This window comes from Octopus sinensis, linkage group LG14 (genome assembly GCF_006345805.1).
Source record: "Octopus sinensis linkage group LG14, ASM634580v1, whole genome shotgun sequence".
NCBI classification, from domain to species: Eukaryota; Metazoa; Mollusca; class Cephalopoda; order Octopoda; family Octopodidae; genus Octopus; species Octopus sinensis.
The window spans coordinates 6211573-6224072 of NC_043010.1; the positions used below are offsets into that span (position 1 = coordinate 6211573).

Sequence of the window (12500 nt, forward strand, 5' to 3'; positions counted from 1 at the left end):
AAAGAGATTAAAGAAGGGAGGAAGAAGGAAGGAGGAATTTTTAAGGAAATTTAGGAAAGGAAAGAAAGGGAGTGAGGAAGGGAGTTGGAAGACGACAAGGAAGTAAGTAAAGGGAAAAATCGTTGGTGGGAAAATATAATATGAAATATTGTGAGGATAATTGACATATTCTTTCTTCCCCCCCCCCCCGTTCATTCATGCTGTTTCTGCTTACACACTATCTCTCCTCATGCACGCACACACACACACACACACGCAAACACAAACACAAATGCACACACACACACGCAAACACAAACACACACACAGAGAAACACAAACACACACACACACACAAACACACACACACAAACACACACACACAAACACACACACACAAACACACACACACACACAACACACACACACACACACGCAAACACACACAAACACACACACATACACACACAAACGCAAACATACACAAACACACAAACAAACACACACGTTCAACTTTCCCCTGCATGCATAGATTCTGGTTGAAGGTTACATTAAAGGTACACATGTCTGTGGAGTACTCGGCCACTTATACGCCAATTCAATGAGCCTGGTAGTTTTATACAGCTGAACACCCAGGGTCAGAAATGTTGTCCAAAGTCTATCTATCAAGTCATGTCTGCCCGTCTGTCTGTCTGTCTTTCTGTCTGTCTGTCTGTCTCTCTCTCTGCCTGTCTGCCTTCTACTAATTACCTACCTACCTACCTACCTAAAATCTATCTATCTATCTATCTATCTATCTATCTATCTATCTATTTACCTATCTACCTATCTATCTATCTATCTATCTATTTACCTATCTACCTATCTATCTATCTATCTATCTATCTATCTATCTATCTATCTATCAATCTGTCTATCAATCTATCTATCTATCTATCTATCTATCTATCTATCTATCTATCTATCTATCTATCTATCTATCCATCTATCTATCTATCTATCTATCTATCTATCTATCTATCTATCTATCTATCCATCTATCTATCTATCTATCTATCTATCTATCTATCTATCTATCTATCTATCTATCTATCTATTTACCTATCTACCTATCTATCTATCTATCTATCTATCTATCAATCTGTCTATCAATCTATCTATCTATCTATCTATCTATCTATCATCTATCTATCCGTCTATCTATCTATATTCACATATTTTTTGGTGGTTTATTTGAGAAGTGGGAACATTTGCCAATTCCTTTGTAAGCTGAGGATGATGCAATCAAGAACATTGATGTTCAGTTTTAACATCTCTAAGTTGACATCTATGAGTAAAAAAAGCTATTATTGTTTAATCTCCATGTCAACTGATTAAGCAAACTTTAAAAAAATATTCCAGCCAACAATTTCTATTTTCTGCATTAGTTATATACATCCTACCATCACAGAGGTAATATTTACCTCCACTTAAACATGAATGTTCTGTTAGAACAAACTATACGGTGGAAGATATGAGAGAAACTCTCATATTAGCTTTTGGTGCACAATGCACTGTTGTTTATCTTGTTAGTGGGGAGATAAACCCCCACCAGCTCCAGTGTCAAAACCAACAGATCAAGTGATTTTGACTTTCCTTGGTTTCATCAATGACGGACACTTGACTGTTAGAAATAGCAGCAACTTAATTCCTCACCAGCAATGTATAGAAAAACAGTGACAGAACATGCGTTAATGTTGCCATTAGCCACTGAGTTTATAAGAAAATATTTATTAGTGACAGAGGCAGTATTAAAAGAGGGAGCTAATATTCATCCCCATTTAAATGTGGTAGTTACCATGACAGAAACTTCCACATGGTTCCGGGTTCAGTCCCACTGCGTGGCACCTTGGGTAAGTGTCTTCTACTATAGCCTCGGGCTGACCAAAGCCTTGTGAGTGGATTTGGTAGATGGAAACTGAAAGAAGCCCGTCGTATATATGTATATATATATATGTATGTGTATATGTTTGTGAGTCTGTGTTTGTCCTCCCAACATCGCTTGACAACCGATGCTGGTGTGTTTACGTCCCCGTAACTTAGCGGTTTGGCAAAAGAGATCGATAGAATAAGTACTAGGCTTACAAAGAATAAGTCCTGGGGTCGATTTGCTCGACTTAAAAGGTGGTGCTCCAGTATGGCCGCAGTCAAATGACTGGAACAAGTAAAAAAATAAAAGAGTAAAAGAGTATTAGCTTCTCGTGCAAAATGCATGCTTGTTTATGTCACCAGCGGGGAGAAAAATCTCCACCATTTCCAGCGCTGAGACCACCAGGTAGTAGGAACAGATATGCAGAGGGAGGACACACAGAGTGTCCTGTGGATTAGAAATTATTATGTGTTGGTGAGTAATGTTTTACAAATTGATTATTTAACCCTAATTTGGATGTGGTCCAGAATGTGTCTATGCGTCACAACTGCATCACCTCAGGTGCAGTAGTACTGTTCCACCGAGGAGAAGGATTAGTAGTGAATTTAGAGAAGAATCTAATATACAAGCAACTAAAGCAGGGCTTTGCCTTGTTTTTAATACAATTCATCATCATCATCATCATCATCGTTTAATATCCGTTCTCCATGCTAGCATGGGTTGGACGGTTCGACCGGGGATCTGGGAAGCCAGAAGGCTGCACCAGGCTCCAGTCTTATCTGGCAATGTTTCTACAGCTGGATGCCCTTCCTAACGCCAACCACTCCGTGAGTGTAGTGGGTGCTTTTTACGTGCCACCCGCACAGGTGCCAGGCGAGGCTGGCAACGGCCACGGTCGGATTGGTGCATTTCTCTTCATGATAATTCTTGAGGCAAATACTTAGGAGCTGAAGTTCTATTGTTACAAAAAACATATAAGTGAGAAAGTAATTAAAGCCTGGTTAACTTCGCAAAATTTGTTCAAAGCTACAAAAAAAGATTCGATATGTGAAAGAACAGTCTAGAATGAAATGCTTTAACCTTTTTGATACCAAACTACTGGAGAACTCCACTTTCATTTAATGGTACAAATCTCACATGTAAAAAAAAAAAAAGCTAATGATGATGATCATCATCATTTAACATCCACTTTTCCATGTTTACGTTGGTCAGATGGAATTTGTTGAGAAAGATTTTCTATGGCTGGATGCCCCTCTTGTCACCAACCTTCATTCGTTTCCTAGCAAGCTAATGTTTACCAATGGCAGTCATATCTTTCACAGAGGGCTGGAAACCTTATTTGTATGATGAAGACGTTCATTTACAGCCATTGTGTGATGTCTAGACAAATATATATATGAAAGCAAACATACATATACACATGCATACACACACACATAAATATATATGTGTGTATATATATATATGTATGTATGTATGTATGTTTATATATGTATATATATATATGTGTGTGTGTGTGTATGTGTGTGTGTGTGTATGTGTGTGTGTGTGTGTATGTTTGTATGTATGTATATATATATACATATATATATATATATGACAGGATTCTTTCAGTTTCTTTCTATGAAATCCACTTACAAGGCTTTGGTTTACCTTGGGCTATTATAAAAGATACTCGTTCAAGGTGCCATGCAATGGGATGGTTGTCAAATAATTTTCGCAACTCCACAACTGCACTTATGCCTATGTTTGAATTAAAACTGTCCATTACTGTTTTAAAGTTTTGCTTCAGAAACCAACTTAATAAATTTTAGTTATTTTACTAAATCCCTTACTAATTTTCAAAATTAATTTAAACGCATAGTGCAATTTATTAAAGTAATAGACATAAAAGTGTTAATGGTAAACATGCCAAACACTTAAGTTCTAATTAAAAGTAGAGAGAGCAATGCTATGTGAGAAATAGGCTTGCATAATATGTAGGAAGTCAATATGTACTCAGTTTACGATACGGGTATATGAATGTCACAGTGAGATCTCTCATAAACTGACAGAGGAGTGGGATTTACAAATATGATTAGCAGCATGACCATGGTTCCATTTGGATGAGCTACAGCCATCGTATTGAAGGCTGTGAAGGAAAAATCTAATTAATTAACAATAATGAATTAACAATGCTGTGAGGAACAGAAAATGCTATTTTAATCTGATTTTCATAAGATTAGGCAACAACTCAAAACAATTTGTATAACCCTCTTTGTACTTGTCACTTTAGTGAGAAGAGAATTACTAAGTAGATATCCTATAAGGTACATGATTAGCTGTGAATTATAATTATCATAATAATAATAATAATGAAGAAGGTACCCAGGGATGTGATCTGCACAGAAAATAACAGACAAGTTAATACAATCCATATCTATATTTCTTAACTACCCACAAGGGGCTAAACATAGAGGAGACAAACAAAGACAGACAAAGGGATTAAGTCGATTACATCGACCCCAGTGCGAAGCTGGTACTTTATTTATCGACCCCGAAAGGATGAAAGGCAAAGTCGACCTCGGCGGAATTTGAACTCAGAACGTAACGACAGATGAAATACCTATTTCTTTATTACCCACAAGGGGCTAAACACAGAGGGGACAAACAAGGACAGACATAGGTATTAAGTCGATTACATCGACCCCAGTGCGTAACTGGTACTTAATTTATCAACCCTGAAAGGATGAAAGGCAAAGTCGACCTCGGCGGAATTTGAACTCAGAACATAACGACAGACGAAATACCTATTTCTTTACTGCCCACAAGGGGCTAAACATAGAGGGGACAAACAAGGACAGACAAAGGTATTAAGTCGATTACATCGACCCCAGTGCGAAACTGGTACTTTATTTATCGACCCCGAAAGGATGAAAGGCAAAGTCAACCTCGGCGGAATTTGAACTCAGAACGTAACGACAGACGAAATACCGCTAAGAATTTCGCCCGGCGTGCTAACGTTTCTGCCAGCTTGCCGCCTATCAATCCATATTGAGTGTAGTGAGGAAAAATATCTTTCTAGGAGTCGTATATACATGTTCTCCAATTGAAGTGATGTAGCGTAAAAAAAAGGGCATGGTAACTTGAATGTGAACTGACAGAGAGATGTTTAATGAGCTGTTATGTCTGCTGGTGACAATATGCATATCTTCCCAGGCTAAATGTAAACTGAGTGACGGGTGGGGTGAACATACAGCAGCATAATGATGTATTGTGACAGTGAAACGTGGATGACAATCTGCTGTAGTTGTGAGGAGTTGTGAGGGGGGTGGAGCTACAAAGGAGTTGAGTATGAGCCATTGGATGAACCTTTTCAATTTACGTGAAGAATTATGAGGCAATGAGGCAGCCTCTGCTTAGTTACTTGACCTTCTAAAAATAACAGCCATGTCTCTCTCGCTCTCAATTTCTATTCTACAATTTCAGAAGAAAATTATAGGATAGATAATGTAGTCCTGGGTTCCTTGCACATAAGTGGGGGGGGGAGACAAAAAAATATGGGGTGGTCATGGCTGGAATGCCTTTGATCATAGATCTGCTCAGTCAGGGTTTGCCTGGGAGCTAAACAACAACAAGAACTACAGCAGCAGCAGCAACAACAACAACAACAACAACAACTGCAACAACATATGAAAGGCTAACATATATGAATTGAGAAAGCTATAGTTGTTTTTGCTGTTTAACCCTAGGTCAGGCTATGATCATGCAGACCCTTCTTTTCATCAAAGGTACTTCAACAATGACAACAACTATGATAAAATTATTTCAATGTGCCTTTTTTTTTTTTTTATTTCAAAGATGGTTGAATGTTGTTTTGGAGAGAAATTTGACTACCATGTCTAGCAGTTCAAGTAGCTAGCTACATGGAAAATTTTTTCCCATTAACTGAGGAAAAGCTGAAAGAAGAGAGAGGGTGTGTTGTTTGTTGTGTTAGAGGTATCGGTCACAGAGATGACAGCACGGATAGGGAAACTATGAGTGAAAAGGGGCTTTCAGAACATAAAGACAGGATAAAAGAAAACAGAGAGGGGGGAAAAGGGGGCAAGGGATTATCTGAAAACATTAGGGTTCACTGAGGAAAGAAATGGCGAATGGAAATAAACAGTGCTGCAAAAATCCACCCAAATGCAGAAATGCTGACGTAAAAATAATAAAAAAAAGGAAACAAGAACAAAAAAAAAAAAACATGCATTATGTCAACAACAGCGACTTTGAAGATGATATTGGTGGTGATGGTGGTGGTGATGGTGGGGGTAGTAGTGTCTGTGGGTGAAAGGAGGTGGTAAAAAGTGGAGATGATGGTGATGATAATGACAATAATGATGATGATGATGATGATGATGATGATGATGCTGGAAGAGGTAGTAGAACAATTGGGGTGAGGGTGGGTAGTGATGGAGGTTGGTGGCGTTGGTGGTGTGGTAGGGATGATGATGATGATGATGATGGTGATGATGATGATGATGATGATGATGATGATGATGATGACGGTGATGATGATGATGATGACGATGATGATGATGATGATGATGATGATGATGATGATGATGATGATGCTGGATGCTGAAGAGGTAGTAGAACAATTGGGGTGGGGGTGGGTAGTGATGGAGGTTGTGGCGTTGGTGGTGTGTAGGGATGATGATGATGATGATGATGGTGATGATGATGATGATGATGATGATGATGATGATGACGGTGATGATGATGATGATGACGATGATGATGATGATGATGATGATGATGATGATGATGATGCTGGAAGAGGTAGTAGAACAATTGGGGTGGTGGGGTGGTGTAGTGATGGAGGTTGGTGGCGTTGATGGTGTGGTAGGGATGATGATGATGATGATGATGATGGTGATGATGACAACGACGGTGATGAGGAAGATGATGACGACGATGATGAGGATGATGATGATGATGCCACATTGCCATCCCTTCCCCCTGCTGATGCCGGATGATTACAATGATGATGATGATGGTAGTAGTGGTGGTGATAGTTTAATGGAAGCAGTGTTGTTGAAACTTACCTGGTAATTCCTCATAGAGGATTGTGTTGCCATCACTACAACCATTGCCACTGTCATCATATGACGACATTGTGGACTTCTCGCTGAAATGATCAGAAGATGTCAGCATATCTTCTCTTTCTCTGAAATTCTCAGCTGCCAAGGAATTATGTAAGGCCATCTGGAAGGAAATAACGAGATGAGGATGATTACAAACAATTAATTTTACTTAACGATTGTTTATTAAAGGAATGAAATGTCATTATTTAATTGTTAGTTTGAATCTGAGATTGATGTATGTGTGTGTGTGTGTGTGTGTTTGCATATGTATGTATATATATATATATATATATATATATATATATATATATATGTATATATATATATGTATGTATGTATATATATATATGTATGTGTGTATATATATATATAATATATATAAATACATATACATGTGTATATATGTGTGTGTAGGTATATGTGTATGTGTGTGTGTGTGTGTGTGGTGTGTGTGAGCTGTGGCTAGTGGTTTTCTTAGGGCATCAGTCTGCAGATTAAAGGTTTAGTTTTAGTAGTTTATATACTATCAAACACATTATCGATGTTTGCCTTACTCTACCAGGGTCCCATATGCTACCAGAGCCCCATTTTTCCTTTGTGATAGGGAGGAAGTGGTTGTTTTGTAGCAAGGAAATGGATACTTGGAGTGATTCCTGAACCTTTCAACCAGTGCAGCTGTCCAGGGCTTGTAAAGCTAAGCAGGGGCCTTTGAATATCTGATGGGTTCATGAGACACACACACACACTCACACGCATGCATGTGCACATACACACACATGCATGTGTGTGCACATACACACATGCACATGCGTGCATATGCACACACAGACACACACACACACACACACACACACACACTCACATAAATAGATAAATAAATAAAACCACAGATTCCTCAAATTTCGAGTGCCCTTCTTTTCCTAGAAACCTCCAGCTTGCAAAATTTCTTTTGGTGACCCTGGGCAGAGGTTGTTCTCAGTATCTTACTGGCTCTTAATATTTCTCAATCCTCTGAAGGATTGAAAGCAAATTTCATTAGGGTAGGTTTTGTTCTCAGAATGCAAAGAGCTTAGAACAAACAACACCATAAAGCATTTCTCTGGTATTGTAATGATTCTACCAATCAACCTCTGTGTCAAAATGACCCAGCAAGAGAAGAAAGCACAGTTTATCATTGAAAGCTACTAAGATACTGAACTGGGATAACACTCTGTCCCGAATTAATAGTAAGGAGATCAATGTCTCCAGTAATATTTATTTTAATTTTGGCTCCAGTAATATTCTTTTTAATTTTGGCACAAGGCCAGCAATTTTGAGAGAAGTGGAATTGTAAGTCAATTACATCAGCACCAGTGCTGAAATGGTACTTATTTTATTGATCTTAAGAGGATAAAAAGCAAAGTCCCCATCTGTGGTATTTGAACTCAGACCATAAAGAAATGCTGCTAAGCATTTTGCCCAGCATGGTAAATGTTTCTGCCAGCTTGCCTCCTTAATATCTCTAGCAGCATTAATTTCCAAGAAGCATCAAGCATGGTGCAATCTTTTGTCATAAGTTATTAAAACCCTGCTGTTCTAAGAAGATGTTACAATTCCTAAGAATTTATATGTGAATGAAATATTACTACATAATAAATATTAGCCATGAGTTCCCAAAGTTGATGTTATGACCTTTTACTATTTGTCAGAATTAAGGTAGCTGTGTGAATTAAAGCTCTCTATGCAATTATTCATAAGAGGCTTATTATTAACTCCTCAATATGTATTGTGCTATTATACAGTATTGAATAATCCATAGTTGCTAAGTGTTACTGTTGTTTAGCTTCAAGTCAGCCCCGATCAAGCCAACCTATGATCAAAGGTGTTCCAACTATTAATATCTCATATTCCATCTATTTTCTACATTTAGGAAAATATTGCCCAATGTATACTTCATTTTTTCTAAGACACTAGATGGTGTGATTTGGTTGCTATTTCTAGCAAGTTGAGCAACTGGATATACACTCCTTTATTGACTTTTATATATAGCAGGGTACTGTGTTAAGGCATAGAGATAAAATTGAAAAGGCTTAAGATTCTCTCATGTTGTAAACAATATCTGAGATAAAGACTCAGAAATAAACATTTTGTATAGTTTTGTATCAAAATCAATCAAACTATTTGTGCTATATAAAGGAGCATTGATCTTGTAAGAATTCTTAGGCTAAATGAATTAATATAGTTTTTAAGTATTGATGAGTGTTAGTCATACCTCGAAAAGAAAGCAAAAATAAGCATCAGCTGTATCCAATATTATAATCAAAATTATTGATTCAGTAAAACAGCCCCTTGCTTAGAACCTTAGAAAATTGTATATTAGATAAAGTTAGAATTTTACTATAAGACAGAAGAGAACAACTACATATCTTACTGGAGATTTAGAATTATCTTATATACATTTTGATCTGATTCATGCATTTGATTTTGATTCATGTAGATATTGCATGTTTACCTGGTTTGTTCCTTGGCAGATGTTCTGTCGATGAGACTGTAATGGAGAACCGTGCCATGTGGAATCGTGGTAAAGCTCCTTTCTTAATAGTGTTGCCTGAGAAACTGCAGAATTAATTCCTGGGTGTGTCAACATTACTTCTTGACTGTCACTTTGGGGAGACATTGGGTTACATCCATATTCGGACTGTCCGTTTTGATTCATGAATTTCTGACCCTGTTCGCGCCTTTCACAGTAAAGGATTTCCCTCCGATGGTTCCTCCTCACAATGCACACTGTGATGGAGACCACAATAGTTATAGATACAATAACTGCTGCCACTAGTATAATAACCATCACATTGACAGGTATTTCTTTGGTTGATAGTTTATGACGACTTGTCAAAAATTTGGAAGTACTATTGCTGACTGTCAATGTCAAAGTTAACAAAGTCGTTGTTGACAAAGCTGGAGTGCCACTATCTTTAACAGACACATTCAGTTTATAGAAACCAGCATCAACTTTGTAAACAGGGCGAGAAAAAGACATGACCCCAGAATACATGTCAAGGGAAAATAATTTCTTGTCATTGCCATCAAGTATTTCATATTGAAGGAAAGAATTCAATTGACTATCTCTGTCGTATGCTCTGAGGGTTGTGATGGCTTTTTGTCTTTTAGGATGGTAATGGACTTTAAGGTGGAATGGATCAACTCCAGGAAAAGTGAAATATGGAACGTTATCATTTTTATCCATAATTTCAACAATGACATTTGCTGTATTTTTCAGTGGGGGTGTTCCATTATCCTTGACTACAACCGCCAATCTATATCTGTCTTGTTTCTCTCTATCCAGTGGTTGTGTTGTTGTGATAAATCCATAGTTTGAAATTCTAAAAGGAAGTAAATTTTCAGTAGAATTCATGAGATAATAGGTCAGTTGACCACCTGCACCCAGATCTGGATCGGTGGCATTGATTAGACCAATTGGAAAGTCTGGTTCTCCATTTTCATATGTAAAAAATTGAAAACTTTCCTGACTGAACTGAGGTTTTACATCGTTGATATCTGTCACTTGTATAGAAATTTTTCTAACAGCTGTCTTTGGAGGAGTGCCTCTGTCTTGACAAGATATGTTAAAATCAATGTAGCTGTTTGCTTCCCTGTCTATGGCATTCTTTACAACTATTTTATATTTCTTATCATCCAGTGGCTGAAGAATAAAATCCTCATGTTCCAGTTGACAACTTACTTGCCCATTGCTTCCAATATCATTGTCAATAACCTTCACATATGCTACAAAACTACCAATATCAACATCTTCAGAAATGCTGGCCGTGTCTTCATTTGTCTGTGAAAAGAAGTTGAGTTCTATACTTGGGCTCGAGTTATCCTGATTTTCAATGTTGATTTGTAGAATGGCTGTTGAGCTCATTGATGGACTGCCGCCATCTCTGGCATCAATATACAACAAATATTTGTGTTTCCTATTAAATGAGAAATCATTTGACAAGAATACTTCTCCTGTTGCATTATTTAGCTTGAAATATAATTTGGCCAATGGTGTAGTTTTAGTTCCAAAATGGTAAGAGACTTTTCCATTTCTTCCAGCATCAATATCACTTGCTTGTAACCTAACAATGGGTTTCCTTGTTTGGTGTGTATTGTTTAGTGAAATATTATAGGTATTTTGAGCAAATATTGGTGCATTATCATTTTCATCTGTGACAATTATCTGAACATTTGAGACACCTAACTTTGGTGGACTGCCTCCATCTTTAGCAATTATTTGTACAAAATAGGTGTCTTTTATTTCTCGATCTAATTCTTCAGTCAGGATAATTTCAAGTTTCGAAGAACCATCCACTCTTTTGTCTGTTTTCAACTTGAATTGCTTATGTATATTTCCCAGCCTGTAAGTGATCTGTGAATTTAAAAAACCAACATCTTTGTCCACTGCATTTGGGATCGATTTTTTGGTCCCTTTCCCATCTGTTTCATAAAACTGTAGGTTTATGTACTTTTCTTGAAAATCTGGTCGGTTGTCATTAACATCTTCTATTATTACTTTCACTTCAAGTATCTTAACAAATGATTTTTTCTTTAGGACAGCAATTTCAAGTATTTCAAAGCATTCTGTATTGTATTTACACGTAATTTCGGCATCAATTGTTTTTGCCAAATAAAGTCTTCCCTTTTTGCTGATGTTAAAAAAGTCGGAGAATTCATTCTTTTGCAGCGGAGAAAATTTTACTTCACTTCGCCTTATCGATGGCAGCGTAACATTACGTGCAATATCTCCAATGAAGGTTCCAGGCAGTAAATTTTCTTTCACTCTGTATGTAATGTCCACACTCAGAGAGGTGGTGAAAAGTAACAGAAAACACACTTTTCTCAACATTATAAAAATTTACCTGAAATTAAATTTAAAAAAAACAAAGTAAAAAAACAAAACAAAAAGAAATATTGTAAATATTATTATTATTATTAAAAGTAACAGAAAACACACTTTTCTCAACATTATAAAAATTTACCTGAAATTAAATTTGAAAAAAAAAAAAAAAAAAAAACAACAAAAAGAAATATTGTAAATATCATTTGTCATGTGTTTTGCACACAATTTTCTGCAAAATCAGTTAAAAACAACAACATGAAGAATAAAAATGAGTAGAACAATGTTCCTGATTGTATGCCTTGTTATAGAAATCAACTTCTGACTTCTGCCTTTTCTATTCTTTTACAACTGTCTTATGACAGCTTACTTCAATATCAAACAATTAACATTAGATGGATTGTTGTGAGTGACATTGTTTGTGATTATTGCACTTGCATCCATTCCCCTTCTAGGTGAAGGTGACTAATACAAAAGGGAATAAGGAGTGAAAGAAGGAGAGTAAGAGTGAGAGAGTGAGAGAACCAGACAGACAGAGAGAGTGGGGGAGAGAGAGCATTGTTATTGTTTTCCTGGGACACTTTACAAGTAAGCTAACTATTCTGAAACAATATTAACAATCAATAAACAATCATCTAAA

At 36.9% G+C, this 12500-nt stretch overlaps 1 protein-coding gene across 1 annotated transcript in view; it reads right to left on the bottom strand.

The window, feature by feature from the left end:
- Positions 1-12500, bottom strand: part of LOC115218969 (protocadherin gamma-B1-like) — a 37629-nt gene that overhangs the window by 24191 nt on the left and 938 nt on the right. The window contains exons 2-3 of the mRNA XM_029789003.2: positions 9491-11882; positions 6961-7120 (exon numbers count right to left, since the gene is read on the bottom strand). Of these exons, the coding sequence (XP_029644863.2) occupies positions 6961-7120; positions 9491-11869 (2539 nt within the window). The 5' untranslated portion in view covers positions 11870-11882. The remainder of the gene's footprint in view (positions 1-6960; positions 7121-9490; positions 11883-12500) is intronic.